At 34.8% G+C, this 16,922-nt stretch overlaps 1 protein-coding gene across 1 annotated transcript in view; it reads left to right on the top strand.

Annotated features, from left to right (window-relative positions):
* The window catches only part of LOC148951621 (carboxyl-terminal PDZ ligand of neuronal nitric oxide synthase protein), a 215,916-nt gene that overhangs the window by 49,319 nt on the left and 149,675 nt on the right, over positions 1–16,922 (top strand). The window contains exon 5 of the mRNA XM_089091223.1: positions 2,912–3,020. Coding sequence (XP_088947349.1) covers positions 2,912–3,020 — 109 coding nt within the window. The remainder of the gene's footprint in view (positions 1–2,911; positions 3,021–16,922) is intronic.

Genomic DNA, 16,922 nt, shown 5'->3' with positions numbered 1-16,922 from the left:
TAAGAGTGATTGTAGCCTAATATGAGACAAGAAAAAAGAAAATCAAATAACCCTGTAACCCCGAACCGTGAACCGTAACCTTGAACCGTGGGTTACCTACTATTTTCTTTTTATGAATCCTATGGTAGACATAGCCTTGTGGTAGAATAGTGGATCGGTGCTCTGCTTCGCAATACCAGGTACGGGTCAGATTCTAGCTGCCGTAACGTTGGGAGACATGCTTGCTACCTTTCCCTGTAAAAAGACCCAGCAATTGAAATTTCGATTCGAAACCCTCTGCCACATCAATGGCTCTGGAGGATCTTTATCTTATATCATAGTAGTATTTATACGTGGTAATTTGCCAGCTATTGCCACCTAAAAATATGGTTTGACTTCATAAAAAGATCGCTTTACTTGGAGTCCACCAAAATCAAGAAGTGTATGCAAGACCATATCCAGGGAGTCAGTGGTTTAATCCCCCCCCCCACTTCCGAAATGTTCGCTCGACTGGTAAAACGTAATAAAATGAATATAAACAAATTTTTATGTGGTTTTGAAGTATTTTGTACCCCTCCCCCGAAAAAAATCCTTTTGTAAACCCCCTCCAGCCCCTATAAAAATCCTGTATACAGCCCTGAGTATATGCCACTGAAAGATCTAAACATTAGATGTTGTCATTGTCATTTAATTACCGTCTTTTAATATCGCCATATTTAATATCGTCATTTAGTTTTAGCTGTTCCAAAGTAGATGCCGTCAGCGAACCCCTTGCCAGCACCCCCAACAAACTGCTAAATACTTAGCATGCTTTAGTGGTAGGTAGCATTACCAGAAGATAGGTACCTGTGGATAACTGGTACAAACCTTTCATGTTTTCCCTTTTCTTTGGAAGGGGGGGGTGTAGCCCATAACTTTCTCTCTCCTCTGTTTGAAAAACATACTTCCTTCTAAATATGTATCTTTGGTGGACTGAGTAAAATGTAGAAACATTAAAATCCCCAAGCTTGCTTTGGCTAGTTAAATCTTATGGAATATTCTAAGCTGTACAAAGAAACAATTCTGAGAAGAGAAACTAAATATTTGTCTGCTTAAAAGTACACTTAAATCATAGGGATCGAAAATCCTCTAGATTAGGTATGATTTTTGTCTGAAATAAAACATCACAAACAAAGATGCTGAATTCGTGTCTCGTCAAACGATAAATTTCCAAAAAAAGAAACACCATTATAAATGAACGCTGCAGTAATATTCAATTGTCAAAGAAAAAAAATAAGAAAATGATATTGTTAGAAAACATAGCATACAATTTGATAGAATTTGCAACCTGCAATGACAGCTGGGTTTGAAAGTTTCCTGCCAGAACCCAAGTACTAAATTTTATAATATATTTGACTTGCCAAAGAACATGTCTCATGACGAGTATAAAAAAGAAAGAAGAATCGTAGCATTTACTCTTTAAGTGGACCAAAGAACCTAAAATCAAATTTCCCAAGTCCCTTCCCCCTCTCCAATCCCCCATAAACGTGTCCTGAAAGTTTCAACTTGATTCCCCCCCCCCCGCCACAAGGCATGTTGTGATTATTTTACCAAATCACTTACGACGTCTTTTGCCTTTTAATGAAACCTACTGACGGTATGCCATCTCTTTTAATGAGATATACTCACTTGCTTTTAGGCTTCATGCATAAAAACGAAGAGTAAAAATATATACTTTTATGAGCATCGGAAACCCAGCTGACTCTGATTAAACTCAGAATAACCGTTGCCCGTTGCATAACATCACGTGTTTGTTTTTAGATCACTGATAGGCTGGGTGCTACGGAAATTTACTAATTAGGCAATATAAAGTTAGTTTGCCCCCTTTTTTTTAAAATAAAATCAAGAGGTATATCTTGTCGTAAAATGGCCTATCTGATAAATTTTGAAACATAAGAAAATTTAATTTTCTGGCTGTAGTGGTATAGTGCTAAGGTGAATCAAAATTAAATGTAAAAAGTAAAGGGAGGTTCCCCTTGGTTAAATGTAAGACAGAAAGGCCATTTTAAGTCCTGCAATTATAACGATTTTCAAAAGTTATATCCTTATTTCTTGTTTCGATTTTGCCTGTGCTATTTTCCTATGTTTTTATGTTTTCTAGGGCCTTCCAATATTCTATTTTTCCTATATTTGTCTACCTTTCCATTTTTCATGTGACTGCTCAGTCTGAATATTAATCATGTTTGGTTATCTGCTTAATCTTTAAAGTATTTTTCTTCTTATCTGACAAACATTTTGTAATGATCCGGTAGATGGTTTTGCAGATATGAATTGGATGGTCTGAGTAATGCCCAAGGGTGCCACCTGAATTATTTCCAAGGGGGGTACGCCTACAAAAAATTTCTCTTGAAAGAGGAAGTGGGAAATGTCTGTTTCCATAAAAGTACGTTTTCCTTGAATGCTGTAAATTTTGCGAATGTTTTTGTCTTCTAGGGAAAGCTGCCCCTCTCGTCCTCCCCTACGAGTACCATGTCTATGGTATGTGCCCATGGCTATGTTGAAGAACTAGATAAGCTCTGAATAATTCGAACAAAATTTTCTTAGTAAATTTATGTCTTGAGACAGAGATTTTTGGCGCTTTATTTGAAGTTTATAAAGTTTATTGGTTTTCTTTTTTCTTCTTCTTTTTGTCACTGATCTTCTTCTTGTTTCTTTTTGTTTCTTCTTCTTTTTGGCAGTGATCTTTGTTTTACAATCAAGCAGATGAAAAGCTTCCTTTAGCATGTTTTAAACTAAATTTCTTTCCTATTTGCTTTCTCGTTAACAAGGATTCCAGATTTCGTGGAAATCGAATACCATGATACACTGAAACTGTATAAGTGTTAAATGAGATTAAAACTATTATATTAATTATCCATGAAGCCTTTTGATTGCACTCCGACTTTCTTTTTAGGATTTTTTACGTATCGCATGATTCACAAGATTTAAAGATCTTTAGCTACATTGCAAGAGACGGCACTGACAGCGCCTTCCGTTGCCATGTTTTTAAGTCAAATAAAAAGGTAAGTCAATATTTTCTTTGGGACAGAGAATTCTATTCGTCGGGTATTGGAAGCGTATGCTAAAGATATATAGACGAAAATTCATTTTAGAGACTACAAACCCTCAAAATTAGTGAACCTGTCTGAATTTTCTCTGAGAAAAACCCCAGCCCTGTTGATGTTAGCGGTGGAGGTACTTTCCGTTGCCACGATTTTGAGTCAAATAAAAAGGTAAGTCCTCATTTCTGTTGGGACGGAAAATTCCGTTCGATGGGTAATGGAAGGGTGTACTTAAAACATATAGAAGCGAATTAATTTTAGAGAGTGCAGCCCATAAATCAGTAAGCCTGTTTGAACTAAATTTGAGAAAGGCCCTAAGGCCCACCCCTACTTGTGTCAGGGGGGAGGGTAGTTTTCCGTTGTCACGATTTTGAGTTAAATTAAAAGGTAAGTCCTCATTTTCTCTGTGACAAGGAGTTCTGTTTGGAGGGTAAGGGACGGGTGCATTGCATACGCACGCATACATGGAAATTCAATTTATGGAGTAAAAGCACTTAAAAGCAGTAAACCTATTTGAACTATATTCCTGGAAAGCCCTAAGGCTCCGCCCTACTGATGCTAAGCGAGATTTTAATTTTACGTTGTCACCTATTTTAAGTCAGATGTAAATGTGATTCTCCACTTTCATTGGGACTATTTTAAGTCTCCACTTTCATTGGGACTACGTTTGATGGGTAAAGAATGGGTATATTTCATATTCATACATGATACTTCTTTTTAGTGACTGCAAATCCTTAAAAGTATTAAACCTATTTGAACCATATTCCTGGAAAGCCCAAAGGCTCCTCCCTACTGATGCTAGGCAAGATTTTAGTTTTACGTTGTCACCTATTTTAAGTCAAATGTAAAGGTGAATCTCCACTTTCATTGGGACTACGTTTGATGGGTAAAGAATGGGTATATTTCATATTCATATATGATACTTCTTTTTAGTGACTGCAAATCCTTAAAAGTATTAAACCTATTTGAACCATATTCCTGGAAAGCCCTAAGGCTCCTCCCTACTGATGCTAGGCGAGATTTTAGTTTTACGTTGTCACCTATTTTAAGTCAAATGTAAAGGTGAATCTCCACTTTCATTGGGACTACGTTTGATGGGTAAAGAATAGGTATATTTCATATTCATACATGATACTTCTTTTTAGTGACTGCAAATCCTTAAAAGTATTAAACTTATTTGAATTATATTCCCGAGAAGCTCTAAGCCCCCCTTATGTTTCTGAATCAAATCTACCTCATTTTCCTTACCCGCATTCAAACGATTTTCCATCTCTTAAGAAAATCAAGAAAATCTCTTAATCATCTCTTAAGAAAATCTCTTAAGAAAATCAAGAGCCTACCTGACCCTTTTGTTCCTCCTCAAATTGAAGTTGTTATTGAATAAGCGAGAATAAAGTGATACAAGGTGATATAGGTTATAAAGGAAGTGATAAAAGTGATGATTTTTCTTGTATAAGGTATACTTTTGAACAGGGGTGTAGCTCCAGCATTTTTATTGGGGCGGGGGGGGGGCAGGAGGAGTTGAAATATACCATTTTAAATATTATTAAGATGTGTTTAATTAAATCATAATAAAAAAAACAGAATTGGAAAATCTTCCTTCTCCGCACCAAAGGAGATGAATAATACTTTCTACAAAAAGTGAAAGAAATTGTACAAATAATAGGTAACAGTTTTAATTGGGATAGTGAAAAAATATAAACTAATGAGTTAAATCTTGCGATTTTAATTTCAGAAGCCTTTTTCAACAGAATTGGTTTGGTCTGGTTTTTTCTTTCATTTTTGCAATGATGAGGAGTTCAATACGCAAGTCTAAATATTCGGGTATTTATTAGTATATAATTTATCATTGTCTTAAATAAAGGTTTTATTTATTTTTATTTCATTTAATTTGTAAATTGAATTCAACGTGGTCAAAGCAATTATTTAATAATATTTTATATAAAAAATACTAGTATTTCCTATCATGTCTCCATGAAGGATGGACTTTTGTTTTATGACAACCATAATTTACATTTACTCGGTTACTAAGCTCGTGCTTTCTATTTATTGCACTATTTTCAGTTAAAATCAGAAAACATAGCTTCTTCATTGATGCTGTGATACCCAAGATCACATAAGGAGTGAGTGAAATGACAGACTGCACATCAGGGTTGCCACATGTATCACGAAAGTGGTATCTTAGCGCTATCACAGTCAATTGTTTTGACTGTAGCACCGCAAATCGCTGTGTAACTGTAGCAACTGCAGCACTACAGTTACAACCCCCTGTGTAATTTGGGCAACTGCAGGACTTTAAAACTGACCGTGGTGGCAACCCTGTTGCCCGATCCAATAAATATTACCTGCAACAACAGGCTTTGACTTAAAAGTAACTTAGGGTTGTCAGTTATAGCGATTGGTAAGATATCTGATATCTAGGTGTTACCTTTTTATTGCATATTTCGATATCTTCTGTTTATATTTTATAGATTTATTTTATGTTTTGAAAAGCAGTCTTTGTAGTCATTCAGCTGTCTTTTACCAAATCAAATATTTGTATTTTTCAAGTTTCAGAGAAAATCAGGAAGGAGTAATTTTTTGTTTTGGAACAGCAGAAATAGATGATGGTACATAATTTTGCCAATAGGTTTTCTGAAGTATGTTTTCTTCCTGTCACCACCCCTCCGTTTTCCAGTAGACATAGATACTAGGTTTTGTAACCCTTATTTGTCCATTTTAGGTGTTGAAATATGTTTTTTCCTGCAGGTCCGAGGTCGTCCCTCAGAAAGTATAAGATAGAAAAAAATTCTGGTCGTCCCATTGGAACTACCATATCTCTATTAGGGGAAGCCCATCCTCAACTCAGAATCTGATTTTTCTGTAGATGCTAGGATTTGGCAGAGGACAAACACATTTTTTTTTGCAAGAATAACTCCAAACTACTATTTCTTAAAGCTTACTGTCTCTAGGTTGCGTTTTTACTTTGGGCAACTGAGAAGTAACAAGGCTGCCAAAGCCTAATCTAAGACTAAAGGCTGTTTAGTCTTAGAGGCTGTTTAGTTTTATCCAATCTAAAAAGAGTTCTAAGATCAAATAGGTACAATATTTTGGACTTCCCCCCTTCCAATCTTAGAACTACATCATCGTTCTAGATTATTTAAGCACTGGCTTTCTCAGCCTCCTGTATCGCTATAATATCGCCATCTCTTACGCATTTTTACAGGGAGGTTTGCCATGGGTGCTAAATCTTGAATTTTCAGGAGCAGATGGGGTCCATAATCATTAAAATTGGTCAAACTTCAATACATCAAGCGTGGATGGGGTCCATAATCATTAAAATTGGTCAAACTTCAATACATCAAGCGCGGATGGGGTCCATAATCATTAAAATTGGTCAAACTTCAATACATCAAGCGCGGATGGGGTCCATAATCATTAAAATTGGTCAAACTTCAATACATCAAGCGCGGATGGGGTCCATAATCATTAAAATTGGTCAAACTTCAATACATCAAGCGCGGATGGGGTCCATAATCATTAAAATTGGTCAAACTTCAATACATCAGGCACGGATGGGGTCCATAATCATTAAAATTGGTCAAACTTCAATACATCAAGCACGAAATATAACAAATTTTTGCGTCAAATATTGATTTTTAACGTCCCCAGTGAGTCCCTAAAATAGTTTGAATAACGCTCAAAATAAAACACTTGTTTGAATCCTTAAAACAATATATCACATGATCAGACAAATTGCTTTATCCATACTTAACCTTCAGCCTGAACGTACTTAAATCTCCAATTCATGCTGTTAATTTCTTACCTGATGATTCACTATTGTAAATTAAAAATATATTAATGAAATACTATATTAAAATTATATTATAGAAAATAACGCATTAAAAATACATTAAGTGGGCGGATTATATATTATATTTTTGTACCTTACCCTAAAATCAGCTTTTTTTGCTTATTGATACGTTTAAATCATGTTGAATTTCTTTTGTATAGGCCATTAATGTATTAATATGAAAAATTACTATATTAATATTAATATATCAAAAATATCAATAAGTATATTAATATTTACTTTAATATTAATTTAAATTAAAGATATATTAATAGCATATATATCAAAATTGTATTAAAGATAACAACATTTTAAGAACAAACTATATGAATGCAAGGTATATGACATTACTGTACCTCAATTCAAAATCAGCTTTTTTTGGTTAATGATTCGCTTAAATAAAATTGAATCACCTTTGTAACAGCCATTAATGTATTTAATATCTGATTAATTAAATATATTAAGATTTATATTAATTTTAATTTAAAATAAGAAACACATTAATGTCATACTATATTTAATTTATACTGTTGATAATAACATATTAAAAGTAAACCCTATGGATACAAAATATGTTTTATTGTTATACCTCAAATTAAAATCAGCTGTTTTTTATTTTTTTGCTAATTATTAGTTTAAATCAGTTTGAATTTTCTTTGTAAAGCCAAATTCTGCATTGCCTACTTGTCCCTTCCTTCATAAACTTTAAAGAACATACTGTCTACTCATTTTTTATGTCTCCCTCCCCAAACACTTATCAGATCTTGTTATTTGCTTTTGCTGGAAAAATTCGACTTATTTCTCACTGGAAACTAGCATTATTTGAAATTTGTGCTAATTTGCTTCATCAAGAGCTGACAACTAGTCATAATATATTATTTTTTCCCTGCCATAATTCCTCAACTTGTCAGAAGTTCCCCGAAGTTGTTCACACAGATCTTTAATAGGACTATTCCTAACTCGTTTCCAAAACAGTGGTTTTGCTTTCCGAATGGAAATTTCTTCCCTTTCTCTAGTGGTTGTAAAGCTTATTCAAAATTTCGTGGCTAGAATATTCAAATTTTATTAGGATAAATTACTTTGATATGCAGTGGAATAAAAAAGGATTTAGTTGGTGCAATATGGCATTTGCTACTGCGGACTAATATTGCTCAAACTCATGATTCAAATGCAAATGCAATCCTATTTGGAGAAGTTTTTCTCATTGCGGCCTAACATAAATTAGAAATTAATAGCAAATTAGATACATCTGAATGTATTGAAAATGATCGAATGGCTTTTAGATTCGATTCATGTTTTTCAATAATAATAATAATAATAATAAAAATCAGCTGCAGGAGTTTATTCGACGATTATAAAATACTTAGACACCCTCCCCCTTCTCTTATCTTCTTAAAACCTTTAAAATTCTATGATATTCTTAGATTTGTTCCTAAGCACAGCGTCTTCCTTAACGTTCTTAGCCCCCTTCCCCTAAGGAAAATTCTTACTATTTCCCATAATGTTTGTGTAAACCTTGTAGGTAATTAATTTACTGATTTAAAAATGATCTAACCCAAGGGGTTTACCCTCTATCATAGTGTTTTCATGACTATGCTTCTGATCATAGATCTTATACCTATAGCCTCGAATCTGAGTATATCTCTAACCTCCCTTGACTTTGAGGTAACCTAACCTCCTTGACTTTGATGCACACAAGGGATTTAGTTTCTCATTTTTTTTTTTTTATTTTTTTTTATTCATTTGTCACCATTTATCTTCCAAAAGCCGTACAATGTTGTAACCTTAAGAATTCTAGCATTTCTGGATATACTGTTGGTCCAGTTTCTTCTTTGTTTTCTTATCTCCCCCGCCCCCACATTACAAAGCATACTCCCACTGTGCTTTTATTATTATTTCTTATGAGCCATGCAGATAACTTACTTTTAAGACAAAGTATCTTGCCAAGGACCGTTGAACCAAGGGGCTGTTACATATCCGTGGATCTAATCATGTATCTTGCATCTACAGCTTCGGCTCTAAGTCTATCTCCAATCCAGTCTCCAGTGACTTCAGTGTACACAAAGGGATTTAGTGTCTCACTTCTTAATACGTTCGCCCCCCTCCCAGATTTTCCCAAAGTCCGTTAATGCTGCAAGGATTTTCAAAGTCCGTTAATGCTGCAAGGATGCAGAATTTTCGGATTTTCCCAAAGTCCGAAAATTCTGCAACATTACTGGACTTACTGTTCATTAATTCTTTATTCTGCATCGTCTCCCCTCCCCCTAAAGCATGCTCCTATTCTTTACATAAGCGTTTACAAGAATGCATTTATCAGATCAGGCCTCTTCTATCTTTAGCCTTGCCTTTGAGCCTGTCTCCAGTTCAGCCTCCATAGCTTAATTATACACGAAAGGATTTAGTGTCTCACTGCTTGATCCAAGCGTCCATTAACCCTAACGCGATCTTAGCGCTTTGATTAGGCACAAGGTTTTTCTTTCTTTATTCCATGGGCACTTTGGTATCCAATATAATATCAAAACTGGCTTTTGTTTCAAAGTAACAAAGAGGTTTTATTGTTACTTCTAACACAAAAGATAAATCCGCGTTACATCTAGAATGACTTTATAATTACTTCTGATGTTGGCATTATTTTTCAAAATAAGCACGAAATGAAAACATTTAATTATGGGTTGGAAGATTTCTCTATTTTCGAATATGTCATACTTATGTCATACTTTGCTACTGAATAAGGAGGGAAATGTATGTTAATTGGGTCAAATACACGAGCGTTTACGCTCCTTCATGGTTGTATATGTTTCTTGTTGTTGTTTTTTTTTTAATTTGAACTCACTCTCTTTTGGATTTTCATTAATATGCTTCTTTTCAGCAATATGGCTCTGTCTTTTAAAGACTTTCTCATTGCAAGATACATTAGCATATAACAAGTTACTTTTTACAGTTTCAATTTCGATTTTTTTTTTTTTTTTTTTTTTTCAATATCAGATGTAGATATCGTTCTTGGCCTTTGGAAGAACAGCAACAAAGACGTTGCTGTTATCATAATGAAATATACCAAAATATAATGAAAATATAATAGTTTACCAACAAAATTATTTTAAACTACAACAAAGAATTATGGAAGGGTTGCCGCCCAGACCGTTTTATATTAAATACATAACCTAACCTAACCAAAATACCAAATAAATATTTAATTGAAATATGGCTACAATATAGTGTCCTACCGAGCCGAAGCTAATTGTCTAGTATAAAGACTGTGAAAACCGGTTATTGTCTTTTCTTCCTGATACAAATTCTGGATACCAAACAGAAACAATATACCAAATATACCTTCCTGATACCAAACAAAAACAACAACGTACCATAATTAGACAAACACATTTGAAACGTTGGAATTTTATCAGTGCTTTGAAAACTCTAAATTGAGGAAAAGATGGAATATTTGTTTTTAGTTATCAACAGTTGTTTCAAGTTTGGCGTTCTTGGAACACATGAATATTTTTGTTTTTGTTGTTTCATACGTAATATATTGTTTTATGCACAATACTATTTGGTTTATACACAATGCACAGTGATAGTTGTTAGCAGAGGTAGGCTTGTTCCCGGTTTTTTCTTGGAGGGGGGGGGCAACAATAAAATATAATTTTTATTTCATAATTTGAATAAGAAATGCCCATAAATTCGAAAAAAATTAGGATTTTTTTGGGGATAGGCTCCAAGCCCCCCCCCCCCCCTTGGGAAATCTCTCAGCCCACGTATCACGGGTGCATTTGGCCAGGAAATAATAATATTAAATGTAACATTTACCACAACATTCATATTACTTTCTTTTGACTTACCATCCAAGATCGATTCACCTAACCCAAAATAAAGCATTGTCAACTTATCATGTCCAATAATAAGACGGGGAAAAGGATGAAACTAAAAGAGAAACAGTGAGGGCAAAAGATAAAAAAGAAGAAAGGGATAAGACAAAGTTCAATGGAAAATTTATATTAATATTTGTACCAATAGCTTGATGAAAGAATAAAATTGAGAGATGTGGGGGGAAACGCAAATTTTTCTCTATAGTTTTCTTCTTGTTTTAGCTTCTTTTTTTTATTTTAATAATACAGTTACACCTTTCATATTTTTGTTTCATACATAATATTTTTTTTATATCTAGTAATGTTTTATTATACAATATTCCCAATTGGGTATATTTGGTTAGACAACAAAATAAATAAAAACTTCACATAGTATGTTATCATTTGCGCTAGACGTACCTTGCATCCGAAGTCGATCCACTAACATAAATTATCAAATTATCCTTCCAACGAAAACGGATAAATGAATATGATTAAGCTGAATAAAAAATTTGACGCAGCAGGTTAGTGAAATCCAAAAGTGAGGAGTGTGGCAGGGTAACGGAGAATGTTTGTTAGTTTTCTTTTTTCTTAAGTTATTTAAGATTTATTTTGTCTTTTGTATGATACAATATTTATAGCAAAAACAGCCACAGGGCCATGTCAACAAATAAAATAATAGCAACAGATTGATTGATTTGATTTATGTAAATAATATTTACCGGTGCATTGGAGATATAAATATTTCGAATAAAGGAGATCGCGGTAACAGAATTATAATTCCTAGTTTTGTTGACGATACACATTTTACAGTTGCTGCGAGGACAGAAAGAGAACTTCTACTAGTTCTGAAAAAGGGAATGGAACAAATAGAGAAATGGATGAGAGTTAATAAACTTAAATTAAACCATAAGAAAAGTCAATTTGTGATTTACGAGAGAAGTGTAAATTACTATCCCTGGATAGAGAAACTAGAACTTGATGGGAATGCTATAGAACGTGTCAGAGCAGTGAAGTTTCTTGGAGTGATAGTTGATGAGTGCTTGAGTTTCAAAGACCATATTAATCAAATTGCAGCTAGAGTTGCCCGAAATTTGGGAATTACAAGGAAGCTAAAGCGTACTTTCCCTAGACCCGTTCTCAGAATGCTTTATTTCTCCCTTATTCATCGGTATTTGATTTATTGTATATTGGCTTGGTCTTTAACGTTTGTGGGTCATTTATCACAGATTAGAGTATTATAGAATAAAGCTGTAAGAGTACTTGCTGGAGATGATAAGCGTTCCTCGGTTAGAGCAAGGTATGCTGAACTACATATTGTTCCACTCTTTGGATTGATTAAGTTTTATAATGCTCTTTTTATGTTTAAACATCAGAATAAAATGCTACCAATTTGATTTCAAGATTTTTTCTGCCTGTTTCTAGTTTTCATTCTTATAGTTTAAGACTTTCGAATGGATTTAGACTACCTAAGCATGTGACAACTAGGTCAATGTTTTGTATCCACCATGTTAGCCCTCGTGCTCGGAACAGTCTGCCAGACGAGATAAAGAAGGTGACGGATGTTTCTGAATTTAGAATTTTGTTAAAAGAACATTGTTATAGGGTATATGGGGGCGAGTGAATCAGTTCTCCGGTCTCTTTTGCCTTTAGTTTGCTAATGTTTTTGTTTTTTTTTATTTTTGAGTTTGGTTTATGGATTGAGAAGGACAAGGTTAAATATGTTGAATATTGAGAATTGATGAGGTATAGTTGCTTATTAGTGATTTTTATGTGATGGGTTTGTTTGTTTGTTTGTTTTTTTTTTTTTTTTTTGTTTTTTTTTTCATTATTATTTTTTTGTTTTTTTGTTTTTTTAGGCCTAGTTGGGGTAGTGATCTCCTTTACAAGCTTAGCTTCTGGATTTTGTTATTTTTGGTTGATGAATAAACCCTAAATTTATTATTTATTATTAGATATACTAGCACGATAAATGAACACAATTTCAATCACAATGAACACGCATTCACATACAATGATCATAATGAATACACATCTAAATGAACGCACATTCACATACTGGGTATTAATAAGGTTTTTTTTTTTGTTCTAATATTTCCATTATATTTTTTTCACCGAGAGAGAAACTATTAGCCCTTAATTCAATAACTCACCTTGGAACCTATCTCATAAAAGAATATTAAAAAACATATTTTTATTTCATTCAAATCATGTTATTATGCATAGTATTATCTATTTATATATAATTGGGTATCAATACCCAATTGAGTATCACACATTGGGTATCAACAAGGGTCTTCTTTTGTCCTAATTATCCCATTATATTTTTTTTCCGAGAGAGAAACTTTAATACAACAGCCCACCTTGTAACCTTCCTTTTTCACCAATACTAATAACAATATTTTATGTCAGGCACAACATTTGTTTATTCATTAATATATAATTCATAATTAATTTGTGTTTTTTTAGTGATGGTATATTAATAAATTAATAAGGCGTGTAAGCGAGACCAACTTTGCATTCTAGTCATCCAACCAGCTCCCCTCCCATGTTTTCGTGGGATTTGAAGTATCTGTCACATCATGAGTTCTAGTTCTAAAACCCCAAAAGATATGGACGCCCCCTCAGCTATAATCCAGTTATTGGCATCTCAATATCTTAAATGAGTTCACTGAACACTTGTTTCAGATTACCACTTGCGTTGAGGAGCTCGCATTACCGAGTTAAAAAGTAGACGATTGGTCGTCTAAAAATAATCCACTAATCAGAAACAAGCTAACATTTCTATGGATCTTATGTAAACAAGTGTAGTAGCCTGGTGCATGGGCGCTCATAAGCTTAATTTTAGGGGGGGCTTACCTGGTCTAATCGGCACTTCCAATGCTGCGTAATAGAAATCTAAAAAAAAGTATAAAAATATAAGACAGCATCATTCAGCCAGGGGGCTTTAGCCCCCTCCCCCCCCCAATATGGGTGCCCATGGCCTGGTGGGCTTGCATCACAGTTCATATAATTATCCAGTAAGCTTATCGCAGATCATTTCTGGTCTTCGTTCTCGGTGCGACCAAAAAGCTCCTCCCACTTCTTTCTGCATTAGCGGGTTAGTCTGTTTCCGATTGTTTCCAACAAAGTGCATTATTTGTAATAGCGGGTTTCCACTTGTTTCCGATTAGATCACAGTCTGACTTGTCTACCCGTGAAAAGATCTGATGCCGCCTATGTTTCTATCTGCAAAAACGTTCTCTGGAGCACTCGCACCTTGGTCCGGGTTTTCATAATGGGTGAGATAGGGAAAGATCATACTGGATAATTATATAAACTGTGGCTTGCATAGTCAATGTGGAATTGCTTCTAATAAGGTTCTCAAGTTACATTTCCTGAATTTCTCTTATCTACCTTTTTAAAATGTTTTAAATGATGATAGTGATGTAAAATAATGATAAAAGCCTATGTTTTTATTTTTGAAGCCTTAAATTCGAATTTTGAAAAATTCACTTGGTGCTTTTAGGAAACAATGCTATTTCCCAGACAATGAAGCTTTTTATCCTACACTTTGTTTTGTAAATACTCATGAAATATTGAAAATAAATTGTAGCTAAGCTCTCGGAAAAATTCACATCCTAAAAATTGATCCAGGAATTTTTGGAACAAAATAAACATGATATAGCCAAGATTTACCAATTTGCCCACTATGCCCGGGCCTAGGGGCGCACAATGCCAGAGGGCACAATAAATTATCGCTGAGGTTTTTTCTTCTCAACAAAAACTAGACTGATTTGGTTTATCGACAAGTGTCAGGTACACTCCGTCGCCGCGCTGCCTCTTCATAGAAAAGCGATTTTAAACCAAGACAGGAATTCCTTGGCGACTTTTAAACTGTCAGATGTCTCCCAAGAATGGCAGCTGAGAGTTAGGTATCACCTCTCTATTTTATTACTTTTGGCTCTTCAGTTGCGTTCAGTTCAGTGCTTTCACTGTCCCCAAATTTTCGGGGATTTCCCTGAATATTTTGCAAAAACGGAGCGGCAAAAACGCTTGGGCCTAGAAGCGTCAAAACTTGAAATCTGGCCCTGGATATAGGTATCAAGTTTGTTCCTGTATTTCAGTGTAAATTCAATAGCAAACAAAGCGGTGAAGGTACCCTCACTCTCCCCCTCCCCCCTGCCCTGTCTGGATACACGCGAAACTTATCATTAGTTTTTTCCTCGCTAGTTACCTTTTGGCATTAGGTTTGACTTGACACCAACACATTTCGAGGGTGATTAAATTTACATTTACAAAACTAGAGTAGTGTAATTGCTATTGCTACTAATGACGACTATTGGAACCACCAAGTCACAAGATTGTAACGCAGCAGCGAGCACTTCTTCTCTACCCCAATCAGTTAATGCCGGAAAAATAGTTTAATTACCAATGAGGTAATGCCGGTGAAATGGTATCCGGCTGGCAACAGGTACATTGCCTTATTTTTGCCAAAAACAGCATGAAATGTTACTTCTTGAACTCAGCCAAGCATGGCACTATAACTAATAGCGGACGAACCTCTTTCAGTTAGCGGTCCTTTCAATTTTACCATACTTCGACCAGCAGTTTATTTATTTAGTCGTGAAGTAATAAATAAAAGTGAAAGGACAAACATTGCTAGAAACTGGTTAGTAGCCTTTTTTGAGAGTATTTAAGTGTTTGCTGAACCCAGTCCAACCGAACAAGAATTTTGTGTGAAGGAAGTCAACCCACTCGACGCGCACAGAAGGGGATTGAACCTCAACAAAATGTACAAGTAAATAGCCCAATTGATGGGTTGCCAAATATATGATTTGATATCATAAAATTCCAAACCCAGTTTATAAGCCACCAGGTTGACAAGCCCATTCACCTTTAAAGTTCAACTCCCAAAGTTACTTCGGCAGATAATTAATTTTTTTACAATGATTTTCAACCTCCGGGCTTCAGCTTCAATTAAAGGCTATTGAAAAAGGAAATACCATATACAGGTCAATGGAAACCTTCCATAAGCCTTCTGACTGGACCATTCTCAGAGGGAGGGGGTCCTCTGACGGACCCGACCTTGATGACTACTGTTCAGTCAATTTGCTCATTGCTCTGAAAAAAATAAAAGTTCAAATAGGGATAAAATCCTTTTAATAGACATTGATGATGATAACAGTGATAGTGTGAGTGATAGTGTGGAAAGGCAGTGTGGTTTTCGAAATTATCTCTGAAAAAAAAAAACAGAGAAAAAAACACCCAGGGAATCTTATGGAACTTGCTGGAGAATTATTTAGTAAAGCCATCGAAGATTCTGGTAAAATACGGAATTTTTACAAATATGACAATACAATAATCATGGCAACACAGGAAGTTTTGGGGGTTGAGTAAGGTCAAATTTATGAAACCGCAAATGACTGCGGAATAATACAACAATTATAGAAAACTGAAGAAATGATAAAAAAAAATTACGTTTTTTTCTCAAGATATGCCTATGTGAATATATGCCTATGTGTTCCTTGTAGGCTTATTCAACAATTTCGTTGTTGGCGAAATTTCAAATTCTTTTGCTGATAAATATAATATCAAGCATCTTTTTAAGTTCAAATTCATCCAAGGTCATCCCCACCCTCGGAAAAAAAGAGAACAACAAATATTTTAGATTAGGGGACAATGTCGATGTGACCATAAGCGCAATGTCAATGTGCGTCGGTGTGACCATACTTAAAGGTTTAATAACTAATCAATATTTTGAAAGACTAATATTTCTGTACTTTAAAAATGTCCTTCGTTCGTACACTCTGGAATATAGCTTTTTGTAAACTCTCTCATATTATTTACGTAACTACTACTACTACTAACCACTCACCGCAGCGCCGAGCCGCCTGAGGCCAACACAGCTACGCAGGCTCCTCCTCCATCCCAATCTATTCAGAGCCTCCCTCTACACTCCCAAGAAGTTCACGTTTCCCTTAAATCTTTCTTTATGGCATCCTCCCACCCCAACCATGGACGATCTGCTTTCCGTTTAGCTCTTGACGGTTGGCTGAAAAGGACAATCTTCGGCAATCTGTCATCTTTTATCTGTAGAACGTGCCCAAGCCATCTCAACCTTTTTCTCATTCACCTAACTTTTTTAGAAAGTGGATTCTAGGAATTAGATCAAATGGAATATTTTTAGAATATGAGATAGTCTGT

The sequence above is a fragment of the Artemia sp. Qi Xiang Cuo genome, chromosome 6 (genome assembly GCF_049724085.1).
Source record: "Artemia sp. Qi Xiang Cuo chromosome 6, ASM4972408v1, whole genome shotgun sequence".
Classification (NCBI taxonomy): Eukaryota; Metazoa; Arthropoda; class Branchiopoda; order Anostraca; family Artemiidae; genus Artemia; species Artemia sp. Qi Xiang Cuo.
Note: the sequence above shows the minus strand (reverse complement) of the source record. Positions and strands in the feature narration are given on the sequence as shown.